Source organism: Agelaius tricolor, unplaced genomic scaffold, assembly GCF_023055355.1.
Source record: "Agelaius tricolor isolate 1412-34295 unplaced genomic scaffold, bAgeTri1.0.p SCAF_18, whole genome shotgun sequence".
NCBI classification, from domain to species: domain Eukaryota; kingdom Metazoa; phylum Chordata; class Aves; order Passeriformes; family Icteridae; genus Agelaius; species Agelaius tricolor.
In genome coordinates this window covers 10570196-10589940 of record NW_027269278.1, presented here as the reverse complement: position 1 = coordinate 10589940, position 19745 = coordinate 10570196, and the positions used below count along the sequence as shown (strand labels likewise).

Here is a 19745-nt window from a genome sequence, read left to right as displayed (position 1 = left end):
CATGGTTTTACTTTTATCTTCTTTGGGATAGCTAAACATAATCTGGATTTTGAGGATAAATAAATCCATTGGGTTAGACTGAATTAACTATAACCATATGCTAGAGTTGAGAACAGGATTAACAAATCATGGCTACTGGATTTCTTTTAGATAACACTGAGTCCTTAGGCAGCTTAATGTCCACTGAGATAGAACCTGACATTTTTTGTTAGATGCCTGTGTTTAACACTGTGATGTGCAGAGGTTCTTCCCTTTCGGTTTTGCAGACTTCTGGTTATGTCAGTAAGCTTTCACTGGATTTAAATATGAAAGGTCATTCAAAAGGCACCACTGAAGAGAGAAACAAGCCTCAATGCTGGAGCCTTTCCAGCAAAGATACATTTGCTCTTAGAGAATATGTGCCTCTTCTGAGGAATTTTAACCCCCAGCAGTTAAATAAAGGATAAACTCCATGAGTGCACAGATAGATCATATAACAATAATTACAGTGATGCTCACTTACATTGCATTAAAGGTGGCTGTAATGTGCAACCATCCCTAGGATTGCTCTACTGTACATCCAGTTACCACAGAGTTCTGTTTACTTGTTACAGATAAGATGGGAAGTGAGAGACTGATTTGATTGCTCAGTATATAAATTAAAGCTATCCCAGGAGCAGAACATACTTATATTGCAGGTTTTATTGTACTGCTTTGCCTTGTGGTTAAAGTGAATCTAACACTTCCACATTTTGGGCAGTGCAAGGATGTACATCCATAAGGAAACAATGCTGCTACTGATCTTCTCTGGGTAAAACAGAATAAACCCTCAAACAGACCTTCCAAGGAGAACAGCAGAAATAAAATTTCAGTCTTCAGATTTCCTGTCCTTGCACTTCAAAGAAATATATGTAAATTTGACAAGCCTTTCAAAGCTGTTGGCAATAGCTGCTAAACACAAACAGGTGTTGATGCTGAAGTCCATGGATATATTACAACCAGAGGACTCAGAGAGAAAAGACAGAATGAGATCAAATGACTAAACAACACTTGCCAAACTAAATTTCAACATACTATGCTTAAGGAATTTTTTAGCACAGAATAGCACCAGAAGACATTTGAAAATTTGCTTTATTCATCTTGCTGTGGACTGCTTAGCATCAGCAGTTTGGAGTTTAAAGTAACTTTCCAAATGACCAAGTCTGCAAAGCTAGAATGCAATCATATTAGAGAAGAAATAATATTATTTCATGCAAATATGTTTAATTTGAAACAAGGAGAAGATGAAATAAAATGGCTGTGATTCACTTAGTGTTTTGATGACCTGGGCACTTAGGTTTACAGCAGAGGGAGATTTAATTCCTAAATATATAGGTATCATCACATCTTAGCTCATGAATTGAAAAAGTAACTGATTTTCACCCAGATCTTTAGCCTTAGGGGTAGATCACAACCTTTATTCCTGGAGAAAAAAATGAACAAACAACTACTAACATCTTGCACTTTATGAACATTACTTCCTTCAAGTAAAAACCTGTATTTTTGCAGGTGGTGCCAAAACATCTGTCCAGGATATTGGTTCATTTATTTTCTATTCTTTGCTTTGACTGGAAATTTATTTTAAGAAATCCTTTCTTCAGCATTTCTTCTGCGATTTCAATGGAATTAGCTGGTTTTCATTAATCAAAGTACAATCACAGAGTCACAGTGCTAGAATGGCAGTTCTGGGAAGGATGCTGGTTCCATTCCCCCTCTCCACTGTGGACCAGCTACTCCTGGGTCACTATCTGCAAGACATTTGTCTAATGTGTTCCAGAACACCTTTCAACAGAGTCTCCACATCCTCTTTAAAATATTTTCCCCACTGCTTAAATATTGCTGCCACTATGAAGGCTAAAATTAATTTTCTTTGCTGCAGTTAAAATTACTCCCCCTTGTTATATCCAGAACGGATGTAAAATCAGCCCTCCGCTCTCCTGTTAATTTTAAGCATTTAGAAGCAGGATTTGTGCACTTTTTTGCTTTTTTGTGGTTTATTGTGCTGTTTTGTTGGTTTGCTCCTCTCCTTCAGTCTTTCTTCACAGAGGATATTTTCTGCAACTGTGATCATCCCTATTACATTTCTCTGGGTACTTTCCAGTTGATTCCCAGTACCCAAGAAGCCTGGTACTCAAATATGGACAATGTATTCCAGCCAAGGTCTTACTGGCACTGCTTAGAGCTGAAGGATTACTCATGGTTACACATGCCAGTGCAACATTTGCCTTTTTTTGCAGCAGAATGACATTGTTGACTCATGTTCTATTTGTAATCCAGTATAATCCCCTAGCCCTTTGCTCCAAATTTATTACTCATTGGTTTTCATCCTGTTTTGTGCAGATGATTGTTCAAAGATAAGAACTTTGCATATGCCTAGACTAAATTTATCCTTTGTTTTTAGACCATTTCTTAAATTTCTTAAGACAACAGAATTTTATTTCTGTGCCACATTTAATAGGCAGCCTAATTTCAACATCCATAGTTTAATTAAAATGGTAAGTAACAGTAAATGTTAAAAAGTGGGAAACAATACTGGACCCAAAAGAGATCACAGAGACCTCTACTCAATTTATCCTCCCAGCCTGACATGAACCAATGACAGCTACTACCAGAACACAGTTTTCCAACTGATTTTTGTACCACCTCAGAATTATTTCTTTTAGACAACATTTCTTTAACTTGCTTATAAGGCAGTAATGGAAACTAAAGTCAAAAACCTTATTAAGTCAAGATATGTGATGCTGCAAGCTTATCCTTGAGTCTCGAGGCCTGTAATTGTCACAGAAAAAAACTGAGTTTAGTTTGACATCCATGTCAGTTTTATTCACCCCCTGATCTTACTGATGCTAACAAATATTTGCTTAAATATTTATCCTGGTGTGGAAGTTTGTTTTTTTTTCCCCAGGATTTTAGGTTTAACTCACAGGATACATTTTCCCATTTTCTTCCTTTCCTTAATAGAAAAAAATAAACAGTGTTCCTTGTCTTTTCCCAATCTTGTACAATTTCATAACTTTTCAAGGATAACTTTTAGCATCTCTCAAATTATTTCAGCTGTTTCCCTTAAACCATAGATCAATTCCAGCTGATTTATAGATATCTAATTTACCCAAGCCTGTCCTTTCCCTCATCCAGAATCTTACGTTCCAAATGAAGATATCAACTATGTTTCCACCTGGTCTCAGCAGCCCTTTTATGTGAAAGCCAGAGCAAAGCCAGGTGCCAAAGCTTTGGCCTTTTCACCAGTGCCTGCACAGGAGCATCTCTCTCCACTGAGCCATCATTTTTCTTGATTTCTTTTTCTTTCTTCTAATACACCTGTAAAAAATTGCTATTTCTAAATTTTAGCCCAAAGATCTTGTTTTGTACTTGGCTTTCTGGGTTGAGGCTACCACCTGTGCACCCTTAAGAGTTCACTTAGCTGGACTTTCTGTAGGGTCACTGCAGTCACTAAGGGTCTTGTAATTAGCCAAGCTTTTGGACAATTCATGTTTGTGCTTCCTACATTGAGCAAATGCTAATTATCCCTGTTTTTCTTCCTCTAATTCTTAGTTTACTTAAATCTATATTTTAAACAACTTGTCTTTACTTTGACATTTTTCTCTTTCTAAAAATTCTCCATTATGCATTTTTATGGCCATTGCCACTCTGCCTTCTACTTTTATTCTCCACAGGAGTTCCTGTTTTTCAGCCAGAACCAAATGACAGTAATCATCCATTAAGTGGCAAGCATATAAACATGTTTAAATACTGTTCAAACTAGTCTTCTGACTGGATAGTGATTCAAGGGTCACTTTGGCATGCAGATGCCATACCATCCAAAATTTAAGTCAAATAACATTTCAAAGCTGGAGGCTTTGCCCCTCATTGGTTTGGCCTTCTTAATCAGAATACAAACCAAAGCTGTTTGGCTAAGGAAGGAAGATTTGCAGCAAATAAGGAAGGAAGATTTGCAGGCATGTATTTACAAATATCACCTTTAAAAGTCTAGGTAGGTTACAAAAAATGAGTTCCTATATACTGAACTGAAGCACAGGGAAGGAGACCTCTGCTCCCTGAGAGATGCCAAAGAGAGCAGGGCTGGGTTCTCTGATATGCCCCCAAAATTCCCTTATTTCAATGGAAGCTGGCTGAGCATGGGGAGGGCATGAATTTCCCTTTGAAAATCATGTCTGCTTCACAGTCAATGAAGTAAGAGATATTAAAAGCAAGCCAGCACCATTATTGACAAAACTAACAAGTGCTCCCCAAGTGCTAATAAAATTCCAGCCAAGCAGCCTATTGATCACGGCCTCTGCTCAAAGCACATCAGCCACAATGCAATCACACACAAGGACCCCAGCCTGTCACTCCCTGTGCCATATTTAATGACAAAATTGGTTGCTTACAAGCCCATAAGGAATTTAATATTACCCTTGTAGCATGCAGAAAGAAGCACGTGCATCTGTCTGGAGATGAGCAGCCATATGTGCTGGAAATGCATTTGATGGGAGACAGTGTATTTCATGTGCTGCATCTCAGCTATTGTTTTTGGTTGATTCAGTTAACATGTTCTAAAATTGGACTGATTTACTGAAGATTTGCAAACATAATTCATGTGCACTTGCACTATGAATAAGCCTCTAAAACTAATTCAAGCACAGTCAAAAAATAAATTGCAAAATAAGTTATTCAATTGAAATCTGCCATCTGAGGCACTGTAATAGAAAACATTTATTATAAAACTAACATATATTTGTGGCTAGAGATGTGTTCAGTACTAAACATCTCTTTGTGAGGAATTTATTCAGGCTTTTCTGAAAGAACATCTTAACTGGGCTAACAGAAAATTACATGTTCAAAAATAATTGCAGGTTCTATGATTTTCATCCTGCATCTCAGGCTTCCAATTTTCACTCCTTTTGTTTTGGAAGGCTTATGAATTTTAGGCAAACTTTTTTTCTGCACAGCTGCAGAAGCTCATTTCTGGAGTCTGGATTTGTGATTTAAACATTGGAAAGACACAGGTTGGATGTGATGCACACGAGAGGAAGCACTGATACCAACACATTCATCTTGAAATGTAATGCTCTAAATTTGGTAAATTCACTTCACAGGGCTGCTGGGCTGTGAAAGTCACAGGCTATGCTACACTGGAGGCCTCAATCCACTCCAAAGCAATGTTTCCTCTTCAAAAGTGAGGGTATTTTGCTAGTTCAGCCTTTCATTAGTGCTCAAGGGGAGCTCTTTGAAATGAGAACATGTCTGTAATTAATAATGATAGTCAAGTCTAAATGAGTGTGTCTGACATTAGAGTCAATCATTGATAGGTCCAATTCAAGCAGATAAAGATTTTCACATAATACACTGGGATAAGGAGTTTGAATATTTTTATTTTTTTGTATTACCTCCTCTCCAAGGGCAGATAATGAAAGCCCTGAGAAAGAACATCCCTGTCCAGATTTCTCAGTTATTGGGGAAGAGGATTGGGAATAGACAGTGAAAAGAAAGACAAAGGCTGGAAGACAAGGGGGAAAGGTCAGACTATTTCTAATCAGGAGCTTTTTTTTCCCTGGAGCTTGGAACATTTGGTATTGCTACCACCAGAAATGGGTAAAAGTGTACCCTGTTTCCAGCCAGTCCTTGTGTCTCAGTGCTGAAGGCAGAGCTGAGGGAGGGGACTCAGGCCAGCTCCACCCACTGCAACCATCTGACAGTGTCACAATCCAAATGGAAAGGGGGAAACTTGCACCTCCTTGAACAGAAAATTCCACAGTTCAGTGGATGGTTTTAAACACATATTTGGGGGAAAAAATCAGCACTACCACAGAATCACATTTTTACCCCTCTTACTGCATCCTTCTAGAGATGTGTTATTAAGAACAATGGCAGCTGAATGTTTTAAAGGTGTTTTGATTCACAGCTCATGCATCTGCAATACAAAGTACACCCCATTACTTCCACAGTTCCTGTGTTGTGGGCAAAGATGCTTTTAAAAGTCATATGGCAAATTGGACACAATTCCAAACCGCTTCCAGCAATTTTAGGGGTGGCTTCTAGCAGACCTTTTCAGTAACTTAAACTTATTTTTTTTATTTAACAGTTTTCAATTAACAGAATCCATAAAGTCTTAATGAGTTCATTTTCTGGCAAGTCTGAATAGGTGCTGAATATGAGACACATTTCAAAATCTCTCACTTGAATTATGCTAAAGTTTTCCCCTATTCCCTCTTTTCTTTCTCCAAAGTGGATGAAGAAGACTAGGAAAGTATGCCAGGTTAGCTGTCAAGCTCCTTAAGAACTCTCAAATGACCTTGTCAGGAAAAAAACCCAACTCTTTGATTCATATTTCAAAATCTTGACTACCTGCCCCTTCTGCTCTTCTGCTTTCTTGCTTCTGTAACTGTGACAGAATCAAATTCAATATTAATGACCAGCAATCATTTCCAGGCTGCAAACTCTGCTGCCTTCTGCAGTCCAAGTGCCTCGTTAGCTCAGCTCTGTCAGTAAGTCTTACTTTTGTATTGGTTTCTCCTGGGTTAAAGATGAATATAAAGCTGGGCTGGTAGCTCAGCTGAAAAAAAAAACCCCTCTGATCACTCAAGTGCCCTCTGAGTTGCAGTTGAACCACTCAAGTTGACTCCCCTTGAACAGATCTGTTATCCAAACACACCTCGTGTCACTCCCTAGAGGTTTCAGTGAAAGCCACGAATGCTTTTTTTACAAAACAAGGAATTTCTTCTCTTGAGACAAACACTCAGGTATTTCTCTCCACACTACAAGCAGAAAGCAGACAGCTTGATTACACTGTTATTGCTTTTCAATGCACAATTAAATAATTCATCCTGCTGAATAAAGCCAGCTTTTTGTTAGAAAAGAACAGAGAGTTGGTTGGATGCAGCAGACTACTTTAAGAGATGCAAATGAAGTCCAAGCCTGGAAGTAGAACTTTGCTGATTTTCATAACCTCTGATTACTGCTGGTTTTTAAGTCTGTTAAACATATGGAATCCTGCAGTTACCTTTGTGAGATGCTCTGGCAGGTGCTTCCTGCCTTCAGTTACTTCCAACCCTGCCCTCCCAGCTCCTCCAGCCTGGTTCTGCAGTCTGGCTCCACATAAAGACTTCACAATTAGAATATTCAAGCAGAATCGAGAAGTAGATTTTTAATATAAAAACTTGTAAACCTGTTCCAAAAAGTTAGTACTTGCAAAAAGAGCTTTAGCTTGGTGACACCACACTTAGATTTTCTATAAAATCCCAAATCTGTTTTCATTCACCTACTGGAGAAATTTTTTCTCTTCAGTAACTCGGAGGAATCTTGGTCTTGTGAGGTTAAAAGAAGCCTTTGAGATATTCCTCAAAATAACAATGGTGTGGTGAGAACACAGACCTGCTAGTGAATTCACAGGAGCAAGCTAGGGCTCCTCACCACAGGATCTGCACAAGCTCTCTAGATATCAGAATCCCAAAAATATAAAATGAAAGTTTTTCTATCTTCAAAACCATACAAGAGCATAAGGGACATTTAAACTCTCCAAAGTGAAATAGAACAACATGGGAAAAATACCAGGGCAGGGAGAATGGAAAAAGAAAAACAGATTAAACAATTGTCTTGCAGCTCCTGCTGCATAAAAGAGCTGGGACAAATTCTTCTGACTGTTCTTTTTCCTCTCTGTGGAAAATTACAGAAATTAAAGCTTTGGTGGGAACATCTGGGAAAGATAAAGCTTCCCTTCTTTCCTTCCTTCCTTCATCTCAGCAGTTTCTATTTTAATACAACTCTCTCTATATACACATAAATATATCATGTATACATTTACACACATATACATACCTATATGCAAATATAAACTGAGGATTAGTCTTGTCAGCATCTGACTCATAGGGCCCACAGCAGCATCATATAATTTCTCTTCATTTTTTGGATGACAACACTGGAATCAATGACTAAAGACTCACATGCTCTGTGCATATGTAACTAAACTAATCAACAGTTTTCAAACAATTATTTTTTTGGATAATAAATATCTTTAGAAATGTTTCAGTGGCTATTTTTAACGTTCTAGTCAGGGCAAATTTTGCCACAGCCAAGAGCAGTGACCTCTGTCAAAAAGAACGATCTATTGGCCAAATAAAACCCATTTGTAAGATTTGAGAAGGAAGCAGTGCACAGCTCTTGTGCAGGGCAGAGTACCCTGCTCAGACTGCACCCACAGTCTGCATTCTGTCTCCTGAGCAGAGACATCCCCAGTGTCAGAGAAACTCTACCCTGAAAAAGAAATGATCCTTTTCTTTACAAAGAGACAGAAATCTTACCAGACATCCGACATATCCCTTCAAGGTATCCATGTGTGACTTTAGATTCTCTACAAGCATTCCTGCTTTTGCCCACAGTCAGACATCTCAGTAACACAATATACAGGATAGTTTTAAAGCATGTCAGTTCAAAATCTCTCTGCAATACTTTGCCAGGATTTACCTTTTTGTTTTTTCTCTTGGGAAAACAGAGGGTCACAAGGCCTCCAAAAGTAGTAGGAGCATAAGTTCTATTTGAAGTCAATAGGATTTGTAATCCTAAATCCCTCGAATGCCTTTGAAAACCTCTGTGGATATGTGTCTTGACAAAAGCATCAACTTTGCCTTTCCTTTGACACTGAAGTTCCATTTCCCTAAAGACGGAGAATCTACACTCCTAAGCTCTAACCCCAAAGATATTCCTGTGAGCTACAGACAATACAAGGAACATGCTTGGCAATGAAATATAGAAATAGACACAAAGTGAAATTTTCAAAAGCACCTTCAGAGACTTCCAGTAAGTATTTTCTTCTTAAACACTTAAATAATTTTGAATTTCTTTTTCCTGTTATGGCTGTTGTATCCAGTGCTATCCCAGACACAATTAGAATGGGGTTTTTTTGGGTATTTTTCCTATCCTTTAGTGGCTGGCCTGGAAATATTTGAGGTACTGCCATAACTTAAACCCTCACCAAGACAAAGTGCAAAACATCATTTACAGAACCTGCATCTGAAACAGCAGCATATACACAGCACCATTTCCCTTTTAAAATCAGCCCTGAAATTCATGCATTGTAGCTGATTTCAAAGAATTGGCCTCTTGAGTGTTAGAAAACACAATGGTTACATTTACAACATTAATTTAGTAAAGCCTTTAACATGAAAGAAAATGAACGTGAAGATCCCTGTTTTAAATTGCATGTTAAACCAAGATTCATGGTTACAGACAATCTCTCTGAGCATGCATTTCATCATTGAACAGCAAGTGGAATGGATGGGGATTAAAAAACATGGTGAAAAAATAGCGAGATGAGTCAAACTCTTCTACATAAACCACCTCAAGCTGTGACTAAATTGGGAAGGAGATGTAAATATGAATATAGCTCTTCACTAAAGCATGGGACAGACAGAGGAAGGGAGGCATAAAGCATATGGGGATATCACAAAATAGCAGAAGACAACCACAAAATGTGTATTGAGTTTACCTTGATCAAACGGCTTGTTTGGATTCCAGTTTCTGAAATAATCATCCTAAATGGGGATTAAAACAAAAAGAAAAAAAACTCAGGAAAAATAGAATCAGTATTTTCAATACTATTTTACACAATTAAATGAATCAACTTGTGTTTTGATTCTAACAGATTTAGCTCCAATAAGATAAGACTAATCAACAGGTTGTGTCCTAAAGAGTAGTAAATGCAGGTTAGAAATTAAAGAATAAAAGGTCCTTGGATTCAGAACCTTGAATTTTTCTTCTGGATTGTTTTTGAAAGCATGCCCACTATTAAATATTTTATAATAACTCTGTATGATTTCATGTTAGCCTACAGTCTTTGAAAAGAAAGAACATACTGTTCAGGTAGTATAACGTGATCCACAACATCCTGGTGTAGTGAAAGATCAGCAGAGTGAATTCAAAGATACATCCACATGTGTAAATCACACCGTTGTGAATGTATAAAAATATAGGAGTAACATTGCAAACACTACATTTAAATAGTACAACAACTTCCAGGAGCACTTGCAGTGAATATTTCTGTCACTGTTCCCACTATTAAACTTTAAAAGTTTTATGAAATCTGATGTAAAGAGATCATTGTGCTGAGAGTGTTGTTGTTCTGTTCCACACAATTCTCACTGGATTTTACACAGGAGAAAGCAGGGACTGTCAGAGTGCCTGGCCAAATAATGATTGTTGCAAACTAGCCTCTCTCAGAAAGAATGGAAAACTGCATGGATTGGATCAATCTGTATTCTGTGCACTTAGCAGATATTTATCTGAAGGCAAAAGTTTCCCTGCTTCAGAGAGCCATCAACCCTAGTGCTGAAGAAGTGGAGTTAAGCCCAGCTGATATATCCATTTCAGCACACTCTGTGCATCTCACTTGTGTCCTCTTTCAGAGGACGTGATAACAACAGAATTATCTATTTGAGATGGGGAAGCATAGAAAATGTCTATAGCACTGTCAGATTTTTCTGCATATTAATCTTTGTTTCCTTTTTAATATATCCAGTATTCTATATTCATTTCCTGAGGGATGCCACTAAAGAGATGTATTCATCAAGCTGTCCAGAATGACACTGAGATTTCTTTTTCCTGCCAGGATGGTAACTAAAAACCCATCTGTGTGAATAAGAGACCTAAATTATTTCTTCCATAGGGCTACATTTACCATTTATCTCCAGTACACTGAATTTCACACGCTCTCATGCTATCCAGCTCACCCTGACCTGGAATATTTTGGAGATTTGGAAGTCAGCACGACTTTATGGGGTCAGAGCAGGCTGTTACAGGAGTGAGGACTCCACAGCCTCAGTGAGCACCAGGAGATGCACTCCATGTCCCTTTCAGAGCACTGTGGACAGGATTGTTCTGGAGCAGGCAATCATGGCCAAATGCTGGGTTACATCAAATTATTCTGCATGACTAGCAGAAGGAAATGTATATTTTTTTTTAACCAATATGTTCATGCTCAGTGTCATACTGACTTCATGGACAGTGATAATGTTCCACAATAACAGCAAAGCCTGTTAGCCATAATTTATTTCAGATACATCAAAAGTATCCATATTTTTTTTTTCACAAGTACAGGGTTTGGCACCAGAAATAGAATCACAGGCTTGCCTTTGAATTTCACAGCTTTGCTAATACAAAACCCCCTCATGGTTATACAATGCTTTGTAACTGATGATGATGTACTGCTAAATTCACCAAGCATTAATCACTTTTCAGAATGTGTTGGGTTTTCAGCTTTTATGGTGGATTTTTTTTCAGCAACCTGCTTATATATTTTCCAAGGTGTTGCTTTGCTGCTGGTTTTTCAGCATCAGAAACTGTTAAATAATTCAACTCCCAGCAAGAATTTCTTATGCTGGTGGCATATGGAACCAGTTTTGAAATAAGGATTGGAAAGGGGGTTTATCTCAATTTCAGTGTCAAAGGAATATTTTACAAAAAAATGCACCTTCCTCAAAAAAAACCCTACAATACAGCAATCTCTTCTGTAGATCTATTATTCCTCCTCTTCTCCTTCATGCAGGCCTGTTTAGTATTCCATTTTGAAAATTGAAATTATGTTTATTTTAGAATGTGCCTGAAACCACAGTGTGATAACATAGAAAATACGGGGAAAAAAAACCCTAAAAGGTGGAATAGAGAAAACCTATGAGATTTTCAATATATAAACCCCATTATTATTTATAGGAGTAAATAATGACTATACATACATTAGAGCAATACAGTCAATAGCAGTTCAAAATAACTTCTGCCAGTTGGACAACTGTCCTGGTTTCAGCTGGGATAGAATTAATTTTCCTCTTAGCAGCTGGTACAGCACTGATTTGGGATGGGAATAATTTTGATAGCACACTGATGTTTTAGTTGTTGCTGAGGAATGTTTACTGCAAGCCAAAGACTTTTCAATTTCCTTGGTTTCTTCAGAGAGGAGCCAGGAGGAAGAATGGCCAGGACAAGGGCCTCAAACTGGCCAAAGGGATATTTCACCCCTTAAAGGCCAGAATAGAAACTGGGCTGAGGAGGCTGGGGAGAGATGGTCAGTACTGGGGGCATTGCTCAGCAGGTGCTGAAGATTGTACTGGGCAGTACTTGTCCTTCTTATGGTTTATTAATCTCTCCTGTAGTAGTAGTAGTAATAATAATAATAATATTATAGTGCTGTTCTTATCACAGCTCATGGGGTTTACCTTTTTCCCCCCCAATTCTCCTCCCTTTGCCATCCAGGTAGTGGGGAGGGTGAGGGTGTGGTTGGGTGGTACCTGAATTAAACCACAGCAACACAAAATACAGAACCTGGGCTTCACTTCAAGCAAGAACTGAGACTGAAGGGTTATGGCACCATAAAGGTGAAACTCACCCTGTGGATATGGGGAGCAGAAAATCTGTGTCACATTTAAATGCACACCTCAAGCTCTGTCTCAGAAGCTGGCAGGGCTTTGTGCCAGTCCTAAAGAAGGGGTGAGATTTATAACAATATCCTCAAATGACTTTGTAAGAAGGTGGAACTCTGATTGTCCCTGCAGGAATATCATTATTTCACTGCAACTTCTTCCCACTGAGAAGCAGCATGTGTGTGTGTATATATATATATATATATATATATATATATTTATATATTTATATATATATATATATATAAATTCAAATCTCTTTAATCAAGTTGATTGTATTTCCCATTCAGTAAAAGACCTTCCTGACATAAATTTATGTATTTCTAAACATTCTACTAGAGTTCATACTACTGTGCTAAAAATTTCTTATTCCTTCTGTAACAAATAAAGCTTAAGCAATTTTCATATTAATATTTTAATTAATCAATATTAACAAAATAATTAACATGTATCAATGCATTTCATTTATAACAATATCAACAGTTGATCAAAAGTGTTTCAAATATAGAATGAATTATAATATATTGTAAATATTTTTATTCACTCTACAGATATTTACAAGTTAAAATTTAAAAACCTACCTCAACTTCCTGAACACGTAAGCATTACAAATGAGAAAAGAAAAAAAGAATGAAATAAAGCAATATAAAATTAGGTTAAAATTCATCAGTTATCTCCTTAGTGGCCTTTTAAATGTGAAATCACTTATTTCAGATGACCTTCACCCCCAAATGAAACAATTTTCTCTCTTTTCTGCCCTTTCCACCTCTGTTGCCGTGACCTAGTTTTTATCTGCTGCACTATTAGCCAAAGGCCATTCTAGTAACGTGTTTCTTTCTTGTAGAGCACCAAAAAAAGGCTTTTTCATTCCCTTTTGGCAGGCAAAACCACCAGAAAGTGTTTTCCATAGGCTCACCTGTACATACTTGGTATGAGAGAGACATAATTTAATTTTTTTCTTAGCTGATTTTAAAGACTATTTATTGGATGGACTTTGAAGGGAATGCAAAACCAGGCACAGGGCCACTTCAATACAGCAGGTGACAGCAAGTGAGAAATATTTTTGATGAACAAATATTTAAAAATATCTTTCTTCTTCCACAGAATTCACACTTTGAAGGTTTTGCGATGGTTCAGTGACTGCATATGACTAAGTCAATCTTTTAATTAACTGAAGGGACTCTGCACACCTAAAATCATGCATGAAAAGAGAAGAGCTGATACTGCAAGCCAAGGCTGGATCTGACTCCCTTAGCTAAATTCAGGGTTATAGAAGAGTGATGGGTTGGCTTTGCTGAGTCTCACATCACAGGTTAAATATTTCACTTCCAATTTCAGGAAAAGAAATTCAACTCATGTCAGACCAGGCCCAGTGCAATTCTTGAGGAAATCTAGAGCTCTGTTCTGTTCTCACTAGGTGTGGGGTAAGGCCTTTGGCAGGACCCTTTTCTGCCCCCTGGATGAGGTCCATTGCCTGCCTGAGGTGGGCACAGCAAGGCAGGGAGCCCAGGGGCCCTCACACAGAATGAATCTCACCAGTGATTTCCTCACCCCAATTAAATTGCAGGACTGGAGCTGCCTTTTCAGTTTTGCATCATGGAACCCTTTTTCTAGATTTTACCCTCAGGATATCTAACTTAGCTATCAGTTATGAATATAAAAAATGAAAAATATATATAAAAGCAAATATAATTTTCTAGACTTGAGCCTCAGTTGTTCATTGCATTTTTATTATGTTAGTTTGAGCCATTAAGAGATTAGAGCAAACACATTTTCACAGAATCACAGAGCTGGAAGGGACTGACAAGGATCATCAAGTTCAACTCTTAAGCAAATGGGCCACATGGGGATCAGAACAGTGATCTTGGCATCCCTAGCACCATGTTCTAAAATCAATTTTGCCACACCATGCATAATAAATCCTTGTTTCTTAAGAAGACCAAAATGATCTTTTAGCATTCAGTATGTGGCTGTCAAATCCAGCCAACTTGATTGATGTGCCATCAACAAAGTCAATCAAGAGAATAATCCTATCTTAAACTAAGTATGCAAAGGGCACGTTAAAAACATTAGTTTAACAGTTCACAAAAAGTTTGTATCAGAAATTTCAAAATTCTCCTTCATTAGAACCCTTAGATTCATCAGAATTCATAGACTGGGTTCTGATTTGCAAAAAAATCAAGCCTTGAAGTGGACCTGGGTCTAATACAAGTTCCTGTTAGTCACCACAGAAAAGTCAGCAAATAGAAATTGTCCCTAAGACCGTGACATCAATATGAGACTGATCTTCCCTCTTATTACCCCTTCCATCACTACAATAACAATACAGTTAAAAAAAAAATTAAATTAATGGCAAACCAAACACATTTATCCTCTTTTCCCCTGCCAACTAAGAAAGCAAACAACAGCTTCTCGTTCTCCTGAAGTTTAAGTATTAAAGTTATTCCCACTAATCCCACTGTTTTGTCACTTTGAATTTAGTTATTACCTAAGACTTGATATTTTGGAAGAGTTAATGAAGCATGGATAATTTAACACACAAACACTCTCTACACTTTATTTACTTGTCAAAAAGAAGCTCTTGCAAGATGCTCTTATTTATCAATACAGCCAAACATTAGTTAAATGGCTTCATAAATATTTATATTTGCTACATTAATTGAGCTTATAACTTATTTGTATGACTCAAGCAGAAATCAGATGCTGACTGAAAACATTCCCCTGATTTTGTACCTTTCAGAGCCAGCTCAGCTCAGTTTGCTTCCCCAAGCCTGGGAGCATCCCCCAGGACTGCAGGAGCCTGCGAGGTGCAGAATCATCAGGGAAGGCTCACAGAGCCCTCCTGAGGAACCTCCTGCACCAAGGAGGAACCCCAGGACTCACAGAGACCCCCAAGGAAACAATCTTCACTCCCAGCTCCTCCTAGCCAACATGAGTTTAAATGTCTAAGTACCTCCAGGAGGGCCATTTATTAACACTGCTTTGCAGCCTGCTCACTATTTCCCTCTCTCACCTTCCATCTATGAATAAACCCTTCACCCTCATAAGGACCAGCTGGAAAAAGTGGTAATTACCAGCTCATTGCTTTTGTTAAAATTAGCTCCAGGAAGATGCAGCTGCATTTTCTGCCTCTCCACCTTGCAGTGCAGAAAATCATTCCAACACCAAGCAGTGTTAAAGCACCAGCTGCTGCTTGCTAAAGTCAATCCAGCCTGTCATAAATATCTCCCCAAGGCCTATTGACTGTTTTAAGCAAATAGCTTGTGTCAGCAAATTACACATTATTTATTTATCTATTTATTTTTTTATTTGCTTAAGAGGAAGAGAATGTATTTTACCCACTGAGTATTTCAGTGAACAAAGCTCCCCAATGAGATCTCTGTGTTAAAACATCTCTACCCAATTCCATGCTCTCTCCCAGGAATCATAGAACTGCATCTAAACAGGATGCTTTGGCTTAGTGAATTAGTAATGCTGGTGCTGGAGATATTTAGCTTTAAATTTTGTATGAGAAAGTTTTAAGTTTAGGGAGAAATTTCCCAGAAAGGCCAGGAGTATCCAGGTTTACTGAAGGAGCTCCCAACATTAAGTGGTGACACTGAGAGAATTCATGGCAGAAGAAGCAATGTCGAATGTGATGAAAAGTCTGCAATGTCAGACCTGCCTAGAATGCTAAGTCATTAATAAAAATATAATGAATTGATAAAAGTATAACCATTCACATTAGATTCTGATATAATGGCAAGTACATTAACAGTGGTTTATTAATAACAGTATGAAATTCATAAATAAATATCCTAATGAGTCCTCAGATGTGCATGGCATTGAAAAAATCCTTGACCACATCTTACAATCTCAGATTTCCCATAAGACCCAAATTCTCAGACTTTTGCTCAGATACCACTAAGATGCAACACCAACTTCTTCTGCCCATATTAACAGCCCAGAATGTTACTGTGTTTCTAATTTTCCAAAAATTAAAAGGTTTTTTTGGTTGGTTGGGTTTTTTTTCCTGCTTAATTAGGAAAGATTTGCTACTCCTATTTTGCTGAAAGACTTTTCCGGAAGTTTCCATGAGCAATACTGAAAAATGTGAAACTTTCATCATAGACTTTTCTTACCCGTACTCACAATCATTCACTGGAGTGCAACAATTTTAAAAATTACAATATTTGGGAAAAAAATGAAATATTCCTTACCACTGAGCCCATATCAGCTAGAATAAGAATTCTCATTTCTTACAACTCAATCCCATGGGCTTTTATATAGAAATCTTCCTGCTGCTCTCTCGGGTTTTGCAGTTGGTTGTTTTCAGTTTTTTATTTGGTTGGTTTTGAGGGTTTTTTTTTTGGGGGGGGGGGGGGGGGGTGGGGATTTTTTAGCTGTTAGGGGTTTTTGTAAAAAGACAAATACAGTAAGAATTAAAAATATTTATTAAAAAAGCCCAAATCACTCTATATTAATCCAAAAGAATGAAGGCAGAGTGTATGCCTGCAATGTTGAGGGCAAACATGCTGATTTTCAGTGCCTGTGCTCCAAGCAGGATGAATGGGGGCCAGCTGTGAGCCACTGTGGCACAGCCCTGTGCCAGCACACATTCCTGACAAAGCTGATATATTTGGGTGGCTGGGACAATCACACAACTATCTGTGCTGGAAATATCTAAAACTGGGGGACTGGCAGGGAAAAAGTGCCTTGGTTTTATTATTCTTTGCTGTCCCTTTTGGCAGACTAACTTCAGAATTACAATGCACTTCTGCCTGAACTCCTCCTCTCTTTAGCACGTGCTAAAGATCCTGTCACCCCTGCTTGAATTAAATAATTCTCCCTAACGTCATAAAGCCTTCCAGAGGTCACAGCAGGCCATGCTGCAGGCTGCACAGCCCTCACAGGGCCAGCAAGGCAGAACTCCCCAGAGTTTGCATCCCAAGGGATGGGCTCACTGATTCCTGCTGGGCTGCCAGAGCTGCCACAGCCCCAGAGCCAGACTGACCCCTGGAATGGGAACCACCAGCTCCCCCTTCCCCTGCTGAGCAGCACCCACTCACACAGCAAGGAAGAAGCAGAGCCAGAGATAACAAAGATATATTTGCTCTCCTTCCAGGTGCAATTCCTAAAGCAGCATTACTTCTGCTCTCTGAAATTCCCAGCTGGACAGCCAGGCTAACTCACTGCCTCTGCTGAGCCTCACAAGGTCCCAACTAATGCACAGAAAATCCAGAAGTGCCCACCACATGAAATGAAGATTCACAGGTCACAGCCTGGCCTAATGATGCTTTCTCACATGATCATTTGCTTGTTTTCCACTTATCAAAACCACCATGCCTTGATCTCAGTTTATAATTGCAAATACTACTGGGGGATGGCCCCTGCAGGGTCTCTATAGAGAGAATTGTATTGTTAATAAATCATATTCTCAACAGGGATAATACTGAAAACAAACCTTGAAAAGAGAGCTGCTGAACTCTTTCTACATCTTAATTTTCAGTCAAAAATTCAAATTACGTGCTTAGAAAGCAATTGTTTTTAGGCAGCTTGAAAGCCAAACACATTAAGCTGAAGGTTATAAAGCCATTGGCAATGTGGCTTCACTTGCTGTACCCTTGTTGCTTTGACAATATATCTGCAGTAGCTGTTTTTGACACAATCACTGGTTCTTCTTAGCTGATCATTTATGGGGTTGTATCTGGAGAACAACACCCACACAAAAAAAAAAATCTAATGCTACCACTGCTTTCACACATGGGAACTGCTTTACAGAGAAAAACAATTTGCATGATGATTAAATACATTGCTAGTTCTTGCTTTATTTTAAATTTTTCAGAAATTTCTTCTGAGTCATGTAATTTTTTTTAAAATTACTAAATTGGGAATAATCTCATTATGAAATAAAGTGATAATTCTCCTAATATCAAAGTTATAAAATAGAAGTTATGCATAAAATACTGATGTTCCACTTAGATATACAAATCCCAGTGGTCAAAACATACAAGGCAACAAACAGCAGTTGAATAAAATCAACTTATCTAACTTTGATATTAAGGGACAAAATTTTCTGTAGAGACAATTAAATTAGTTACAATGTCCCAAGTCTTTCAAATACTTATTTAAATGCATAACTAATGACTGGGAAGAGGCTGTATGAATTATACTGGATTATGGGCAATGCACTGTCCCTGGGAGCACACAGGCTTTTTACTTCATTTGTAGCTACAAGGAAAATCTAGCTCCAAGTATTGTAGAAGAAACCTTTGCAAAAGGTGAAATCAAACATGCTGCTGTTGAAAAGGACAACTTTGCTGCCCTTTAGTCACTTTTAGCCAAAATTTGAAACTTCTTAGAACTGCATCAGGAAGAAGCAGTCATGGGCAACCAGTCCATGACACAACCAGCTGCTGAGTGTGGGAGAGGGTTGTGCACATTTTAGATCAGAAACCCTGTGAGCCATTACAAATGTGCAGCTTCCATTCCAGTTTATAACATCATTTTCTTAATTGTCTGACATTTTATCCATTCTAAGAAAAAATAAAAAAGAACACTACATCAAAAATCATTATGCAAAACTGAGGGCGGGTTAATGGGAGCAAACCAGTGAAAAATGTGCAGCAGTTCTGCAAACAGAAATGCTGCTCCCCTTCTGGTAAAGGCTCCTCACTCTGGTTGTCACCAACTTCAACACCCAGCAGGTTATTTTAGTATCTGGCTCAATTTATAAAAGTCATCATGTGATGGAATTGTACAGAATAGCTGGGGCTGGTTGATTCAGCCACCAGAGTCACAGAATGATTTGGGTTGGAAGGAACCTTGAAGCTCATCCAGTTCCAAGCCATGATGATACCCCCAGACCAGGTTGCTCAGGGCCCCATTCAACCTGGTTTTGAACACTTCCAGGGATGGGGCATCCACAATGAAGTCCCTTCATTCAGCAAAGTCCTTCATTACGCTCTTTTGTTACTGATAGACCTGTGTTATCTCTACCCATTTCCTGAAAAATCATTGGAGATACAAAAATGTAACTTTTTTTAGTGACAGTTCCTCATTAATTTATTACTCTGATTAAATAAGATTTTTATGAATATTAAGAAATTAATTTTCTGTGTCAGTTGTAAAGCAACAATGACAAGTTACTTTTCCTCAGTGACTGCTACTTGCCACCTGGCTAAAGCAATAGTATTTTGTAGAGAAACAGACTTTTTTGGAATGGTATTTCAAAGGCTTTAGCTCAAGTAATCAATAACAATGATAAAAAAAGTAATCTAAAAAGGCCAAAGAAACACAATATTCTGATTCAGGCATCAGATAGCTAAACTGCAGTAATGGTTC

The 19745-nt window shown here is 38.1% G+C and overlaps 1 protein-coding gene across 1 annotated transcript in view; it reads right to left on the bottom strand.

Moving 5' to 3' along the window:
* Nucleotides 1-19745, bottom strand: part of SPOCK1 (SPARC (osteonectin), cwcv and kazal like domains proteoglycan 1) — a 270292-nt gene that overhangs the window by 172253 nt on the left and 78294 nt on the right. Inside the window, exon 3 of the mRNA XM_071443258.1 lies at nucleotides 9500-9545. Within this exon, the coding sequence (XP_071299359.1) occupies nucleotides 9500-9545 (46 nt within the window). The remainder of the gene's footprint in view (nucleotides 1-9499; nucleotides 9546-19745) is intronic.